The 18,866-nt window shown below is 32.0% G+C and overlaps 1 protein-coding gene across 3 annotated transcripts in view; it reads right to left on the bottom strand.

Moving 5' to 3' along the window:
- The window catches only part of LOC114330267 (seipin), a 69,037-nt gene extending 52,050 nt beyond the window's left edge, over nt 1–16,987 (bottom strand). Inside the window, exons 1-4 of one of the 3 annotated variants that reach the window (XM_028279594.2) lie at nt 16,574–16,987; nt 11,100–11,266; nt 7,604–7,806; nt 10–148 (exon numbers count right to left, since the gene is read on the bottom strand). In XM_028279594.2, coding sequence (XP_028135395.1) covers nt 10–148; nt 7,604–7,806; nt 11,100–11,266; nt 16,574–16,863 — 799 coding nt within the window. In that variant the 5' untranslated portion in view covers nt 16,864–16,987. The remainder of the gene's footprint in view (nt 1–9; nt 149–7,603; nt 7,807–11,099; nt 11,267–16,573) is intronic. The other 2 variants (XM_050662016.1, XM_028279595.2) reach the window with 2 other exon arrangements.
- Between the last annotated feature and the right edge of the window lie 1,879 nt (nt 16,988–18,866).

Below are 18,866 nucleotides of genomic sequence, written 5' to 3'. Positions count from 1 at the left end.
TTAACATACCCATTGCAGCAGAGATGACAGGCCAGTGAAACATCACATATCTCAGTCCAGAAAATTGTGCGTTAACAGTGAACTTCGCCGAGTAAATTTCTATATGGCGCGACTGAATTTCTAAAAATATATCTGTAACAGGTTCATTCTACAAAAAAAATTAATAATTACATACAACTCTTACAACTAAATATTTATTTATAACTATTGAAGGAACAGTTGTAGTGTCTTAAAACTTGGTATAAGGGTTCCTCCTGATCTAGGAAATATCTTATTGAATTTGGATCATTCAATCCATTCAAATTTAGTAGACTAACTGTATAAATATTTGCCTTCTTATTAAAAGCCTGTATAAGAAGTTCTCAGAAAACGGGGTTGGCAAAATTTATTGTTGCCACTTACTTTCAATTGCCTAAGATGTCATGTCAAATATAAAATAATAAATAAATTAAAAAAAAATAAAACTGAACGACTGTTTCGAACAAGATAAGTTTTACTTTGGAATATCTTCTTTATCTTGTTCTACTTCTTAATTTATCAGGTTTCGAAGTAAAAGCCAATCAAACTAGGTTAGCTTCAACTGAATAATGGAAGATGGATACTTAAAATACTAACTTTGTTTACAAATTAGATAGCGACTGAAAAACTATCTAACTTGACATCTGCACTAACTAATTTTCTAATTGGTATTAGTCCAAAGAAATGGTTTAAACATACTGAAACATTCTCCCTCTCTAAGATTCACTAATCTTGAAAGTAATTTAAAACCAATTAAAATAAATCACAAAGACAACCAAATGAATGACAAATAAACAAATAAATGAAATTTAAATAAATATTTAAATTTTCAATCTTCTTGATATCCGAAACAGGCATTTTACATAATGGCTCCCTCTCATGAATGAAGTTGATTATGGCCCGTTTCTCAGGTTGACTGTTATCAGCAGTTTTCCAGAGGTAAATTTCCAGTGTGCCTAAATATGGCCATCATTATTCCTTTTCATAAGGGTGGTGAAAAATCTAATGCCTGCAATTATAGTCCTATTGCATTACTACCGGTATTCTCCAAAATTATTGAGACTCATAAAAGCCCAACTTATGTCCTTTCTCGTTGAAAACAACATTTTATCAGTTCGGCTTTTTAAATAATAAATGTACCCCCGATGCTATGTTTTCTGTACTACATGAGGCTTATCAAGCATTAAACAATAATCTGCACACTGCCACTGTTTTTTGTGATTATGCCAAAGCTTTTGATTGTGTAAATCACGACATTTTGATAAAAAAACTTGATTTCTATGGAATTCGAGGTAATTCTTTGAACTGGTTTCAATCTTACTTGGATAATACGAGACAACTGGTTAGAGCAAATGATACAGACTCTAGTCTCCAAAATGTTGTATGTGGGGTACCACAAGGTTCAGTATTGGGTCCTCTACTTTTCCTTATCTTTATTAATGACATCACTAGTTTAAAAATCGATGGAAAAGATTTTCTTTTTGCTGACGATACCAGTATCACTTGGAGCAACTCAAATATCGCAACTCTTCATGCTACTATAACTTCTCATCTACTCACAATAAAATTCTCGTCCGATTTTAATTTACTCTCTTTTAACATAGATAAAACAGTAGCATTATCCTATAAAGGAGCTCTTCAACCCTTACCTCTTCATAACAGCCAGATCAGTATAGTTGATTCTGTAAAGTTTCTTGGTATTTTTTTAGATAGCAACCTTAAAGGGTCCCTTCATATCGATGTGTTAAGCAAGAAACTATCCTCAGCAAGGAAATGAATTTAGACTCTTCCAAAATAACATATTTTTTTTGTTCGAGTCCCATCTTCGATATGTTCTCCCTTTTTGGGGTTCTGGTACAGCTGCCCAATCAGATGTTATTTTTAAATTACAAAAAAAGAGCAATAAGATATCTGTTTGGCCTCAGAAGAACAACACATTACAGAAGTTACTTCAAAGATCACAGCATTCTGACACTACCTTCTTTATATATTTTAGAAACTGTTGGCTTTATTCATAAACATCTACACGTCTTTCCAGCAAGACCTAGACATGACTATTCCATCAGAAATTCTACCTTTGACATCTATTTACCGATCTCGTCCAGCGAGTTAGTAAAGAAATCTATATTATATTCTGCAAAAAAAAACTATACAACCATCTCCCTCTATAACTTAAATCTGCAACATCTTTCCCCAAGGTCCGTAAAATGACAAAAGCCTATTTACCTGAAAGACCATATTATTATTCAATAGCCGAGTTTCTTAACCAATAACTAAGAAATTACAGTATTCTTATGTATAAGTAGAATCTTAATCTATATTGAATGTCATATGTAGCAGCTTAACTTATTAAATTTCTTAAGGTAGATTACGCAATATGCATTTTTTTTAAATTTTGCAATAAATTGTTACTGTTTTTTGTTTCACTTTATTATATTTTATTTATATTGACGATTTATATAATTTTAGTAAGGGAGCGTTCAAGTATTACGTAACGCGATTTTTGAAGATTTTTAACCCCCCCCCCCCCCTACGTAACGCACTCTTATGGGAGTTTAACTATTGCGTAACGTAATTTTTGAAGATTTTTGACCCCCCCCCAACCTGCGTTACGTAATACTTGAACGGTCCCTAAATTGTATTTGTTATTGTTTTTACTTATGATTCTTGTAAGCTTTGTCTATAAAATTGATAAATTTTTCATGACAATAAAGCATATTTCGATTATATTCTACTGTAGATTGCCTTTCTAAAACAGTTTTAATTTAATCTCTTTAATGTTCGACTATAAATTATTTATGTTGTTCTGAAGCTATTTTCTTGTGGCATTTTTATAATCAAGTATATTCAAATGGGAAATAAGCCGCAATTTTACCTAAAAATGATTTTATTAACGTTTCGACGCCCAAGTCGGGTGTGGTTGTCAAAATACAAAATAATACTAAATAAACAAAAATGTTGTTGCTTAGTAAAAAATTCTTCTAATAATTTATTTAATTTGACTCATTTATATCGGCAATTCAGACACGTATTATACATTTTAAAGTAGACGACTTTAAAATGATATTGCCAATATTGATGAGTTGCGTTAATTAAATATTAATAAATGAAACCAATTGTGTCGCAAATTCCTCGGTAGAATGCAGTAGGATGTGGTTACCCATATTAAAGGAGGAAGTCAATAGAAAGAAAATACCACAATTAGTAAATCAGTAACATATCGAGTTAGTACATATTTAGTATTATTTAAAATTTAAAATATCAAGTCAGAATTTGGTATTGGTTTTGAGAGTAAACTAAATGTAAACCCAAATACTTACGATGTCGGGATAGTATCACGAGGTTTTTCCTGGTTTTCCCTCGTGATTTACTATGGAATCTCTAACGCGAGAATTTCATTGCCACCGTTGCATTTGGTTGTCTTTTTAAAGACAGATCACATGCTATGATTTTTTATGGCGGATATTCTTGAGTTGGGATTGATTTCATGTAATCGAATGATTTTAGTAAAGTCGTCCCAGGAACGCAACTCATCAATATTGGCAATATCATTTTAAAGTCGTCTACTTTAAAATGTATAATACGTGTCTGAATTGCCGATATAAATGAGTCAGATTAAATAAATTATTAGAAGAATTTTTTACTAAGCAACAACATTTTTGTTTATTTAGTATTATTTTGTATTTTGACAACGACACCCGACTTGGACGTCGAAACGTTAATAAAATCATTTTTAGGTAAAATTGTGGCTTATTTCCCATTTGAATATACTTGATTATAAAAATGCCACAAGAAAATAGCTTCAGAACAACATTAAGAAACCGGTATGGGCTTAGCGTTTGTCAAAATTTTAGGAGATTGGAAACTTTGTACGAGAAATTGGCACACTGTCAAAATTCAATTAAATTTTTAAGACGATGTAGAGACAACAATTTAATACCAAAAGGCTTGAGGTTACGGCCAGCATACTCAAGCAGAAGACTCCAAAATATTTTACATAGAGCCAGTGTGTCAATGATCCGGGAAAAGTTACAATTTCATAGATCAAATTTATTTTTTATTGAACAAGACATCGTAAGTATTGAAGATTTGCTTTACCGAATGATATCAAATTCTGATTTTGATCGAATTATTTTTACTTTACACATAATTTATCAAAATAATCATATCAGAAACAAAGAAATATACATTTAAATAAATTTAATATTCTTTTAGAACAAAATAGTATACATACTTTTGATAACCTAAATAGAAATAATGACATATTAGCGACAGTTGTCAATCTATCAAATAGACATTTAAATGCAACGGAAAATTTGGTATTGTCAAAAGGTTTAAACTATGCTGTCACTCATCCATCTATTCCAAAATTAGACATAATTAGCGCAGTGGAAAAGATATCCCAGTGTTTACCAACTCATGAAAAAGAACAATATAGGGTACTATGCAAACTTGAATTGGAAAAATCTAATAAAATTGAACAGAACATCAGCAAAGAGGAAATGAAAGCTTTAAAAACTTTAAAAAATGATGACTCCATAACAATCCTACCAGAGGATAAAGGAAATGCAACTGTAATAATGGATAAAGTACAATATGAGGACAAAATTACAGATCTAATTACAAATGGACCTTATACCAAATTAACGAAGGATCCAACGAAAACACTGGAAAACAAAATCTATAGAACTTTATTCAAATTTAAAAATGACCTAACATACTATAAAAGAAAATTAATGACACCTCATTACAGTAAGACACCACATTTTTATGGAGTACCGAAAATTCACAAAGCAAATATTCCACTTAGACCTATTTGTAGTACCATCAATTCTCCTTGTAGTGAACTATCAAAATTTTTATTAAATATTATAAAACCATTTGCAAATAATAATGACACATTTATAAAAAATACACAACATTTTTTAAGCAAATTATCAAATATTGAATTTAATCCAAATAATATTTTAGTAAGTTTTGACATAAACAGTTTATTTACAAATGTGCCATTAGATAAAACTTTAAACATAATCAAAACGAAATTAGAAAATGATAATACATTAACAACTAGGACAAGACTAAATGTATCAGCTATAATGGAGTTATTGACATTATGTACTAATAATACCTATTTTCAACTAAATAATGAATTCTATAAACAAAATGTTGGTCTCGCAATGGGCTCTTCTTTATCTCCATTATTGGCTAATATATTTATGGAGGATTTCGAAACTAATATCATTTCTAAACAAAATTTAAAACCCACAGTATGGTGGAGATATGTAGATGATGTGTTTTCCATATGGTCTCATAGATCGGAATTGTTGGATACGTTCCTGAATATTATAAACGATCAAGAAGAGACAATAAAGTTTACAATGGAAAAGGAATACAATAACACCCTACCTTTCCTCGATGTTTTGGTCTCAAAGAAGGATACTGGATATGAGACTCAAGTGTATAGAAAACCAACACACACCAACAGATATCTCAATTACAAATCAAATCATAACATCAACGTTAAAAAGGGAATCATTAAATCCTTATATGATAGAGCCAAAATTACTTGTTCTAACGAAAATTCATTTTTAGAAGAAAAACAAATGTTAACATCTGTTTTATTAAAAAATGATTATCCCATATCGTTTATAAATAAGGAATTGTCAAGATTGGATCGAATGGAACAGAACAACTTAGAACGGGATCCTACAACATTCACAAGAAATAATACGAGGAAAATATCAATACCATATGTAAAAGGACTATCCGAGAAACTTAAAACAATAGGAAATAAATTCAACATATCAACAACATTCAAAACAACAAACACATTGAGATCTATTCTATCTAAAACTAAACCTAACAGTGAACAAGAAAGAACAAAGAATTGTATTTATAAAATACCTTGTGAATGCGAACAGTTTTATATAGGTGAAACGTCAAGACCATTAGACGTTAGAGTAAATGAACATCAGTCTTATATAAAAAATAGAGAATTTGATAGATCTCAAATATGTCAACACGCATGGGATAATGAACATAGAGTTCAGTGGAGAGATTCAAGTATAGTCCTAAAAGAAGCAGATAGTAAAAAGAGACAAATCAAAGAAGCGGCTCTAATTATGCTAAATGAAACCAATTGTGTCGCAAATTCCTCGGTAGAATGCAGTAGGATGTGGTTACCCATATTAAAGGAGGAAGTCAATAGAAAGAAAATACCACAATTAGTAAATCAGTAACATATCGAGTTAGTACATATTTAGTATTATTTAAAATTTAAAATATCAAGTCAGAATTTGGTATTGGTTTTGAGAGTAAACTAAATGTAAACCCAAATACTTACGATGTCGGGATAGTATCACGAGGTTTTTCCTGGTTTTCCCTCGTGATTTACTATGGAATCTCTAACGCGAGAATTTCATTGCCACCGTTGCATTTGGTTGTCTTTTTAAAGGCAGATCACATGCTATGATTTTTTATGGCGGATATTCTTGAGTTGGGATTGATTTCATGTAATCGAATGAACTATCTTTTAGTAAAGTCGTCCCAGGAACGCAACTCATCAATATTGGCAATATCATTTTAAAGTCGTCTACTTTAAAATGTATAATACGTGTCTGAATTGCCGATATAAATGAGTCAGATTAAATAAATTATTAGAAGAATTTTTTACTAAGCAACAACATTTTTGTTTATTTAGTATTATTTTGTATTTTGACAACGACACCCGACTTGGGCGTCGAAACGTTAATAAAATCATTTTTAGGTAAAATTGTGGCTTATTTCCCATTTGAATATACTGGATTATAAATTCTTTTTGATAAAATCGGCATCATCGCGCTAAAAACTCTCATAAGGACTGCATTGCCTATGTTCCTTATACTGTAAAGTCAAGGTGAGACAGACTATAATTAGAAAATTGATTCACATAATATCGTCCCTTAGCTTACAACACCGCGTAAGTCATTTTGACCAACTTTACAGGAGACGAAAAAAACTACTTTTTGAAACACCGCCTAAGTTAAAAAAAATACCGTTAGTAAACACCGCTTAAGTTATTATTTTTATATATTATTATCATTTTATATATTATTATATATATTTTTTATATATTATTATATAATATATATTTTTATATATTATTATATATTATTATCATTTCTTTCTATATTAATACGCGCAAATGAATAAACATTACTTTATTATATAGCTTACCTCTTAATCTTCTATAAAAACTTTGGATACTAGACTTTTCAACAGTAAAACTCACGTACAAACACAGAGCGACTTGTGCGGTGTTGACCATGATACAGGTGTTAACGACTTGTGCGGTGTCACTACTTTTTGAATTACGGCATCTGATTGACTGAAATCTAAATCATGTGACAAATGGTTAGATGCGCAATGAATAGACCTATCCAACGGTATGTATAGGTCAAAACCGTTAATTTTCGACTTGAGCGGTGTTGTAAGCTAAGGGACGATATGCAAAAGCGCATTCATCTGTAGAGAGTATTTTGAAAAATGTGTTTTAACTATTTTAAACTCTAATAAGTTGTTCCATAAAAACAGTTTATATTATTACCTCTTTTTCTTCATATTCAGCAAAAAGCTCAACTGTAATCTTCTGTTTCTCTTCTGTTGAACCAAAAACAAAAAATGGACTAAACACTAACTTGTATAGAGCATCCAACAAGGTACTTCTATAATGTAACATAGTAGATCTACAAGAATTATCAACAAGGGATCCGTCTTTTGCCATAAATTCCACACATACCATAAACATTCCTACAACATAAAGATTTAATAAGAACTGATTAATTAAAAAATATACCTGCTAGTAAGTTATTAAATAGAAAATATAACTTTTTTGGGTAATCCCACAAAATAGTGCAACATGAACATAGCTAGGAACCTCCACGGAACTTAATATTGGTGCTTGGCAGTGTTGCCATCTCCTTATATTGTATATCTTCTACGCTTCAAAAATATACTAAATCGGAAACGAGCATGCCATATATGTTAATTAATTAATTAAGACGAAGCAAATTCTGTCAATATTCTAATAATTTACTATAAAATTGATAGAAACAAATAATAATTAATTGTTCATCTTTTACCTATATATTTCTTTATTTATTTATTTATTTATTTATTAACGGGATAAACCCAATACATAGTAATACATACAAAATACGTCGTAATAATGAAAATATAAAATTTAGATACACGTAAAACTACAACTAAGTAAATAACACAAACATAAAAAATAAAAGGAATATAAAATATTTTTAAATGATGAAAACAACTTAATCAATTATAACAGTTAAATCTATTTAATTTTTTTAAATTCAAAATTCAAGACGCCCGAGTTCTTGTTTAATAGAGGAAACTGAAGAACCAAACAGATCTATTAGATGACTAAACTTGTTTCCATACAGGGTCAATCTACTAATTGGTGCATATTGACCATAATTTGTAGCATGCCGTTGTTCCTTGAATATTAAAGTGTACAAGACTTAACAATTCTTCGGAGTTAATAACACCAGAGATAATTTTGCAAAGATAACAAATATCCAACATGACTCTTCTGCGTTTAAGAGTTTGTAAATTTAATCTCATTAATATATTGTCATAAGTATAATTTCCAACTGTTAAACCCATCTTAAAAGCTGCAAAACGTAAAAATTTGTTTTGAACCTTTTCAATATTTAGGATTTGATATGCATAACTAGGTGACCAGACAATAGAACCATATTCAATAATTGATCTCACGACACTGCAATATAAGATTTTTATTGTGTGAATTGACAAATATTTTGATGAACGTATACAAAACCCAACATCTTAAATGCCTTCGAAACAGTATGGTCAATGTGAGAGTAAAATATTAATTTACAATCAAATATTATACCTAAATCGCGAATTTCGTTCACACGTGTGACAGGAGTATTATTAATAAAATACTGATGGTGAATAGGCGAATGAGATCTAGCAAAAGTTATTAAAAAGCATTTATTAATATTAACTTCCATATCATTTCTACCACACCACTCATAAAAATCATTTACTTGTGACTGAAGCTGAAAAATGTTATCCTCATTATTGACAGTCTTATATATTTTAACATCATCAGCAAACATTAAAAAGTTAACTTCCTTAAAAATAGAGTGAACATCATTCAAGAACAAATTAAATAGAAGGGGCCACAGTGGAAACCTTGCGGTACTCCAGATGTAGCTGTAAAAGCATTAGAAAGAAAACATCCTATTTTTACACTTAAACTTCGATTAGTCAGGTAACTTTGCATCCAATCATTTGATTGGATATCTTTGAAGATACTTCCAGAAATACCATATGCTGTAAGTTTCGTAAGTAAGATATTATGATTGACCTTATCGAATGCTTTAGAAAAGTCAGTATAGATGGAATCTACTTGTAACTTGTTTTCCAAAGCAATAACAATGTCATTCTGATAAAGAAGTAAATTTACACTGTAGATTTACCCTGTACAAAACCGTGTTGTTCATTCACCAGAATACTACCGAATTCACAAGTAAGCTGCTTAGTAACTAAATAATCTAATAATTTTGTACTTTGTAGTTTTCAACATTTGACTTTGAACCAGATTTAAATATAGGTTTTACGTAACTACGTTTCCAGCAATCAGGGAAAACCCCTTCTTGCAAAGATTTATTGAAGGGTATATACAATGGCTTAGATATAGTACAAACACATTGTTCTAATAGATGGTTAGGAATGCCATCAGGGCCAAAATTTAGTTTAGGAGACAAATTGTGAATACTCTCAAAAATAGTATTAATGTTAAAAGAGCATGAACTCATGTTACCAGCATTTTCAAATTGATATTGTGGGGGGGGGGGGGGGTAGTATTGTGGTCAGTGAACACTGTAGAAAAAAAATTGGCGAATAAATTCACAGCTTCCTCCCCAGAACTACTTTGATCATTTCCTAAATGTAAATGGCATGGTACATCATAATTTTTCCTGCCACTGTTTATATATTTCCAAAAAGTGCGTGAGTCACTATTAATTCTAAATTCAGAATCTCTAACATATAAATTATAAAAATCTTTACTTAGTCTACTACATTCAGATCTTAAGTTATGAAAAATAATAAAATCATCATAATTGTTGAATATCTTATACCTTTTATGATATTTTTTCTTTTCTATTATTAATCGTTTTAACTCCGGGCTAAACCAAACTGGAAATGTACTTGTCTTACATACTTTTTGAGGAACATAAGAATTTATTGCATGATTGATAATATCGTAAATTTTAGACACAGCGTCCTCAATATTCAAAGCCTTTACTTAGTGACTCCCAATTTATTTCCGACAAGAAAAAGTTCATACCAATGTAATCACCGTTTTTAAAATCATAATATGACTCTGCGAACTTTAAAGAATCACTGTTATTTATTATATTAACATCGAACATTACACCATTGTGGTTAAGAGAGTTAGGAAAAATTAAATCAGCAGCATCTACAACACTCAACTCGTTACAATTAGAAAAGATTAAGTCTAAAATTACATTTCTACTATTGGACACAAAATTATTTTGAAAAAGGTTGTAGAAACTATAGCAATTAACCATATGTAAAGCTGGTGAATTTGGTGGATAGTTCGATAAACTAACTCCTAAATTATCGTTTGTCCACGTAACATTCGGAAGATTAAAGTCCCCAGAAATAAAAACCTTGGAGTAGTTATTGCTCATTAATACAAAATCAAGGACATTACAATGATCTTCATATATTTCATGATCAGATCGTGGCGGTATGTACACAGAGCCAAAAATAACTTTTTCTATTCCAATATTAACTAGTACAAAAAAATTAAAAAATTGTACAATCCATAAAATAATATAATAAGAATGTATTTTTTAACAGCTTTCTTTCTTAATATTTGAAGCATGCAATATATACATTATAGGGACATGGCAACACTGTGAAACTACAATAATCAGTTCTGTGAAGGTTCATCCGAGGCTATGTTCATGTTGCACTATTTTGTAGGATTACCCTTTTTGATAAGTACAAATAATTAGGCTTACCAAGTTCTCTATTTGCAGGTGATTCTGGCATATCTAGTTCTAAGTGAATTTTATAGGCCTGGCCCATCATTAACAGTTGCTGCTTTTTTGTTAATTGTACGTGAGCGGTTGGGAAACTACACATTCCTTTCTGGGCTATTGTGCAGTCATCTGTTGCACCACATGGTCTAAAACAGTCAACAGCAAATTATAATTTGGAACTTTATTTTGGTCTGGAATATACAAAGGACGTATACTTCAAAGAAATGGAAAGAATACTTTGAAGAAAACCTAAGACAATGAAAATGAACAAAACAAGAAAATATATTATATAGCAGAGCAGCACATTGAAAATCCAAGTTATAAAAATGGTACAGTAACACAAATTCTGAAAAAATTCTACGAACAGAATACCGAACTACATCATCTACTTTTAGATTTCAAACAAGTGTATGATTTAATAATTCGAAAGGAATTATATAGCACAATTCAAGAGTTGAATGTGCCAAATAAAAACTAATCAGATTAGTAAAACCTCATCAACACCAAAGCAAAAGTAAGAATGCGTTGGAACAAGTAATCAGGAAAACTCCTATAGATAGAAAAGGTACAATATTTACAAAGATCAACTAAGTCATTGCTTACGCAGATGATAAATATAGACGTAATCAGCTGGAGATTAAAACAACTAGAAAATATTTATACATATTTCAAAGAGGTAGTGCATACTACGTTGAAACATTGAAACAGACATTGAAATGGTTGGAAAGTTTACATACCTGGGAGTAGAAATATATGCCGACGGATCTGAAGATGGAGAAATACGGAAGAGAATAATGCAGACAAACAGAGCTTATTTTGCCCTCTCCCATATATTTCGGTCTAAAAGTGTCCACCGAAATACAAAGATGAGAATCGATAAAACTCGATGAGAATCTATAAAAATGATATCGACCAATAACATGCTATGGCAGTGAAGCCTGGGTCCTGAAAGAAACATCAAAAAACAAACTCGACACATTCGAAAGGAAAGTGCTGAGGAGAATACTAGGACCTGTGAGGGAAAACGGAATTTTCAGAAGTCGATTATAAGGAAGCACCCCTGTCAGACTTCATTAGAATACAAAGATTGCAATGGGCCGGACATGTGATAAGAATGGGAGAGGATAGGCTACCAAAAAGAGCACTGAAGGCTAGAATGCTGGGAAAGAGACTGGTTGGAAAGCCAAGAAAGCACTGGGAAGACACAGTAAACACCGACGCACAAGCCCTTTTAGGAGTCCGTGTATGGAGAAGAACAGCCACAGACAAGCAAGGGTGGAGGCAAAAAATAAAGGAGGCCAAGGCTCAATTTGGGCTGTAGTGCCGTAGAAGCAGGAGTGCATACTATGGGTCTAGAAGTTGATGTCTAAACACAAAGTAGGTATATGAAAACAACTGAGGAAAAAGTACAAACAAAAGACACCCATATATCTTTGAGTGAGCAAAAATTTGAAGGAGTAGACCACTTCTAATATTTTGGATTAATAGTTACATAAGGAAATAAAAACAGTGGTGAGATAACAGTGAGAATTTCACTTGGAATCAAATTCTTCTACAGCCTACAGAATATCATGAAGTCGAAATCAATATCTATTAATTCAAATGTAAAAATATACATAACAGTTACGAGCAGGGTTGCAAAAAAACATGTTTTTTTAATTTTAAACAAAACACATGGTTTTGTTATTTTAAACGTTTTTTTTTGTTTTAAACATGTTTTTGTTTGTTTTAAATTGTATATATTAAACAAATAAAACTTGTTTAAAACACATGTTTTTTTGTATTAAACCTTTTTTTGCTTTAAACATGTTTTTTTGTTTTTAAATTTAATATTTTAAACAAATAAAACTTAGAAGAAAACATAATTTAAATCATATTTTCTTAAATATAACATTAATTGAAGGTGTTTGATCTATTATTCTACCAAATTCTTTTACAAGATAAGAAATTGGAACCCCAGACTATTTATTAATAAATTCGTATTGCAACTTAGATTCAGATTCGTTTATTCATGTCAATAACACAAGTGTTTAACACATGTCAAATAAAATTACACAAAGATTTGGACGCAATACAAATTAAAAAGATGCACAATACGACTAAGAGTATTAATAACATTAAATACTAACATTAAAATCACATTAAATTTGATTACATTAAAACATATAGTATTTTTGACGAAGATCGCAGAACCCCCTCCTCTATTTTGTGACCTTGCCGTGTAGTTGGCCAATCTGTAGCCCTCAATATGGACTGTTTGGATTTCCTCGTCTGCCAGCCAGTGTTCTGTAAGGCATAGAATGTCAACATTCTTGTCCTTGATGCATGCCTCCAAGAGACCAATCTTATTTCTCAGTGACTGCATATTGAGATGAAAAACACTAAGAGGTATTGGAGATTCACTTGAGTTTATATCTTCTTCATCTTTTGTCCCTGGGGGCTCTGGATATTCATAAAATGGTTGACTGAGATCCCAATTGGCCAAAGGGACGTATCAACAATTTCATTTGCCTGATCTGTGGGAACTCCTAGCTTGAAGGAACTTCTTTGATCATCCTTTTTAGTGTACATTTTCTGGCAAATAAACCCTGCTTTCATTCCATTCTCCATTAAATGAGCCTTAACGGCTGCCGAGTCCACTGAGGGGTGGAAGCCGGTTACAAAGAACCAAGTTTTGGGGGATGGTGATTCAGCTACCTTGAGTGTTGTGACACTTGCAGCTGTGCCTCTGATTGGTGCCGGTCTACGATTTTTAGGGGCTGCTCTCTTTCTGTTTTGGACAATGGTCCAATCTTCAGTAGTTTCACTCTCATTGGTATTTGTTAACTGATGTTTTTGAAGTTGAGATATTTTGGACTCGGAATTATTGATTTCCGAATCCGAAATCTGTTTTGTTTTTGTTTTATTTGTCATGTCGTTGACGTTGACATTATTGACTTTGACTTTTGGCGAATCCATTGCTACCAACTGTTGTTCGTTGCGTTCGATTTTCGTTTCCATCTGCTCCGTTTGATCCGGTTTCAATGCGCCGGCGCCTGAGACGTCATCGTCAGCGTGAGAGGATATGATGAAGGCAGGCGAAAGGTGCGGGGAAGAGGACGAAGGATGTTTACCTTTCTTTGAGCGTGAAGTCTCCGGTTTTTTTATGGCATTCTCATAATTTCCTTCCACAGATTGGCATTTTCCTGTAGAATCTTGTTTTTGTCAGTTAATTCATCCACTAACCTTCTCAAATCTTTTATGTTCTCTGGTGTTACATTTTGGCTATCGTTGTCTTCTTTAACCTCGGTATTCTGAGCTTCCGCATCACAACAGCCAATACGACTTTTGTCGACGAAAACTACTTTTCCGGCCCAATCTCTGTTCACACAGGAATTGTGGAAAAGGCTACTGCACTTAACACAGATTGCCACAGTAGAACTTTTCGTTTTGCAGCATTTAAATGCCGTTTTATCGGGAGCGTCGTCTTTCGCATGTCTCACAGCTGACGCCATCTTTGGTTCTCGTAACTTAGCTAAGTATTGCAATAACGTCAGTTATTTTGTGGTGACCCCAGCTCATTTTCTGGCAAATTTGCTTGATCATCGCTTTAGTGGAAATAAACTTATCATACATCCATTATAAATTATCATCCAGAAGCATTTTCAATTATTATTATTACCAGTCAAAGTGTGAACCCTTTAAACCATATGTTTTCTAAACATCTAATTGAGAATGTAAAACCATTGGCATGGTGGCGTCCTAAGAAAAATATAAATACTACATCATTGAAACTTGCTCAACAGCTTCACAGAGCTATTGCATCTTCAGCCAACATAGAAAGTCTCTTCTCATCATACGGTTTACCATTCCAAACTACGAAATCAGCTAGGTCCACTAGGCAATGTCAAAGCTTCTAAGTTGGTTTCAATTTTTAAAGCACTTAATTCCATCACTGATGACGTGACTGATCAGATTGATGATTTAGATTACAATATTACTATGAGACTGAAACAGTTTTAAGAAATTGATTAACTCTTGTATGCAAAATGTTTTAAGATTTCCAATTTTTTTTTCTGTGTTCCGATTATTAATTAAATAATATGTATGTTAAAAAGTTTATATAAGGTATTTAATATTTTTTTTGATGTTCATTATACATATTAATAAAAAAAATGAAAAAAAAAACACTTGTTTAATGTAAGTGTTTGAAACATGTTTTAAACAAAAACTGTTTTAAACATAAACAAATGTTTAAAACAGTTGATTAAAACAAAATGTTTAAACAGAAACAACCCTGGTTACGAGACCTGTAGTATGCATCAGAAACATGGACTTTGACTACTGAACAAGAGGAACAACTTCTTAGATGGAAAAGGAAAATATATAGACCTTTTACAGGAAATGGGGAATGGTGGATAAGAATAAACCACGCAATAAATAGAATGTTTAATAGACAGACTATCACAAAAGAAATACAAAGTAGAAAATACAGGTAAAAAAGATGGATGATAGGAGAAATAAAAAAAGTACTTACTTAGAAAAGACTTAACAGGAAGAGACCGAGAGGTAGATGTAGAAAGAAATGGACTGATGGTATTAACACAGTCACTGTGCATGACTTCGATCAGAGTCTAAGTGGTCCTTTAATAGATGCATATGACTCCGATTTGGGACAGTGATCCATTGATTTTCAATACAGTATATTTTTGCCTCTCCTGGATAATATCTCTCGAAAAAAGTCAGCAGCGATTGTGTTAAGCAGAATTCGAAAAGGAATACGAGAATGGGAAAAACAAGCAAGAAAAGGAAACATGGTCAACTATAGTCAAGAAAGCAAAACACACATAACGCCGAAAAGATCTCCTCAAAAGACAAACAAGGAAGTAATATTTTAGATATAAGGTTTACAACTTTCGAGGTGTTATTCTTGTGACAGGCTTCCACACCATGTAAAACTTTAGAGCCTAGAAACCCCAACGGGCAACCATGGCCCTCCATGGGCTGTCAGTGGTCACATATGACGATGCTGAAATGAGAAAAAAAATGTCCTCAAGTATTTTCATTGCTAACAGGAGCCAACTAAGATGAGTCTCTATATCACAAACACATGTATATAAACCAACTATAGATGAAAACTCTTGTCCTAAGAGTTACATGAAGACATTTCCCAGTAGTGGAAAGTGCCAAAAACCTTTACGGCAAGCTGCAGGGTTTTTTTAACAAATGCCTATGAAGAATTGTTCCTATTTTTTTGCCTAACATGACCTGACTGAACAAAATAGCTCCAGGATTGCAAAGACTGCTCTAGGGTGGAATCTCCAAGGAAAAAGGAAAAGAGATCGCCCAGCACAAACTTAGAGACTATCAATAATGGTCTATCAATAAAGAAGTCGAGGAAATGATGTGAAGTGTGAACCTTATACATGTAATGTAATTTTGTCACACCCGATCAATTCACAATAAATACTTACTTGAACTTTAGATGTACTGGCCTCTCATGGGATATTGTAGGTACATACACATAATAAAATGCTATGTACATAAATATAGACAACCACACTAGAAAGGCTGTTATTAAAGCTATCACTGTCCCCCGAAATAGTACTTCCCTTATGTTATTTACACCTGTTTTGGTACGAGATTTGTACAAGTTTATTGTATCGTGTATGAACTTCACAATTGGTAGCTTAAATTTTTGTCGGGCATATTCTCTGGGTCCTAAACGTAACACTGTTCCGACTGTAGAAAATAAAGCGGCCATTGTATAATAATAACGACGACACTATCACAGAAATACTGATAAAAAATTAAACTAAAGATGATCTTAATGTAAAATTATTTGTTTTTATTGTATGAAACTTCACTTTTGAACTTTGATTTTGATTTGACACATCTTTGACATTGACATTTGGAAAATGCCACTGATGAATATGCAACCAGTATATCAGAAGTACGATAGTGTACACACAACCAAACTAATTAGTCCAGAAAGCCACTGCGCATCCGCTAGGAAAAATATTCTGATTAGGATTTTTTGCACAATCTTACTCAGAAAGGACCCCTTTTAACAAATTTGCATGTTGCCAGGTCCAAAAGTGGGTCCCTTGTTTTTTTCCTAAAATTATTTTTTTTGAATCGAACAAAGTTTTTTAGGTTTTTTGGACCATTCCAAAGAGAAAAGGTCTGTAGTGACTTTCTCTAAAGTTGATAGTTTTTGACATATAAGCGATTAAAAATTTAAAAATTGCGAAATCGGCCATTTTAACACTCAAAAACTATGTGAAAAACTGAAGATTTCAATGTTGCCAAGGTAGGTAGATATTCTGTAAACATCGACTGATGAAATCCCGAAGAGTTTTTTGCAATATAATATCGAAAACACCTTTGTTTTTCAATTGTTAATCAAGCCGGCGCGAGACTATTTTCAACCGTTGCATGTAGTAGGTGCCTACCTACCTATAATATGTAATATGCGTAATATAGCTATATTTGCGGAAAAATATTCTGATACAACTTTTTCTCACCATCTTGCTTGAAAAAGTCCACTTTTAACAAATTTGCATGTTGCCAGGATCAAAAAGCAGTCAAATTTTTTTTTTGTTTTTTCTTGCAACTAATTTTTTTTGCATTGGACAAATTTTTTTTAGGTTTTTTGGATTATTCTTCCAAATAGAAACGATCTTAAGGGACTTTTCACTAAATGTGATAGTTATCGAGATATGAGCGACTGAAAATTTAAAAATGGCAAAATCGGCCATTTTAACCCTCAAAAACTATATGAAAAACCGAAAATTTCAATATTAATAAGATACGTAGATATTCTATGAACATCGATTGATTAGATCCCGAAGAGTTTTTTGCAATAGAATATCGAAAACCCCATTGTTTTTAAATTGCTAATCAAGCGGGCGCGGCACTATTTTTAACCGTTGCATATGTATTTGTAGGTACATAGTATATTATGATATGTAATCGGAAAACATTTTAAGTTTAAAAAAGATAGCTTAGAAAATTTTTTTGCTGCTCTTTGATCCTGGCAACATGCAAATTTGTTAAAAGGGGACCTTTTCAAGCAATGTGGTGAAAAAAAATTGAATCAGAATATTTTTCCGCACATATATTTACGCATATTATTACACAACATACAACGGTTGAAAATAGTGTCCCGCCCGCTTGATTAACAAATAAAAAACAAAGGGGTTTTCGATATTGTATTGCAAAAAACTCTTCGGGATTTCATCAATCGATGTTTAAAGAATACCTACCTACCTTGGCAACATTAAAATTTTCAGTTTTAGAGAAAAGTCACTAAAGACCTTTTTTGTTTGGAATGATCCAAAAAATCTAAAAAAACTTTGTTCGATACAAAAAAAAATAATTTTAGGAAAAAACAAAAAATAAAAAAACGTTTAAAAAATTTTGACCCACTTTTGGACCTGGCAACATGCAAATTTGTTAAAAGGGGTCCGTTTTGAGTAAGATTGTGCAAACAATCTGAATCAGAATATTTTTCCTATTGGATGCGCAGTGGCTTTCTAAACTATATGGAATGGAATCATCTGATATACAAGGTGAGGCAGATAAAGGGCCAATTAGAAATATCTCGAGAACTAAAGGCAATTGAATCACTAAAATCGTAATGAAGGGTCTTTGACGAGTAAACTACTTAATGAAAATATTTTTATCTATTTTCACTTCCGATTATACCGGAAGTTTGCTTATAACTTCGTTTTTTTAATAAGACATACTATATATTTTTTACAT

This window comes from Diabrotica virgifera, chromosome 9 (assembly GCF_917563875.1).
Source record: "Diabrotica virgifera virgifera chromosome 9, PGI_DIABVI_V3a".
In the NCBI taxonomy this organism is placed as follows: Eukaryota; Metazoa; Arthropoda; class Insecta; order Coleoptera; family Chrysomelidae; genus Diabrotica; species Diabrotica virgifera.
Note: the sequence above shows the minus strand (reverse complement) of the source record. Positions and strands in the feature narration are given on the sequence as shown.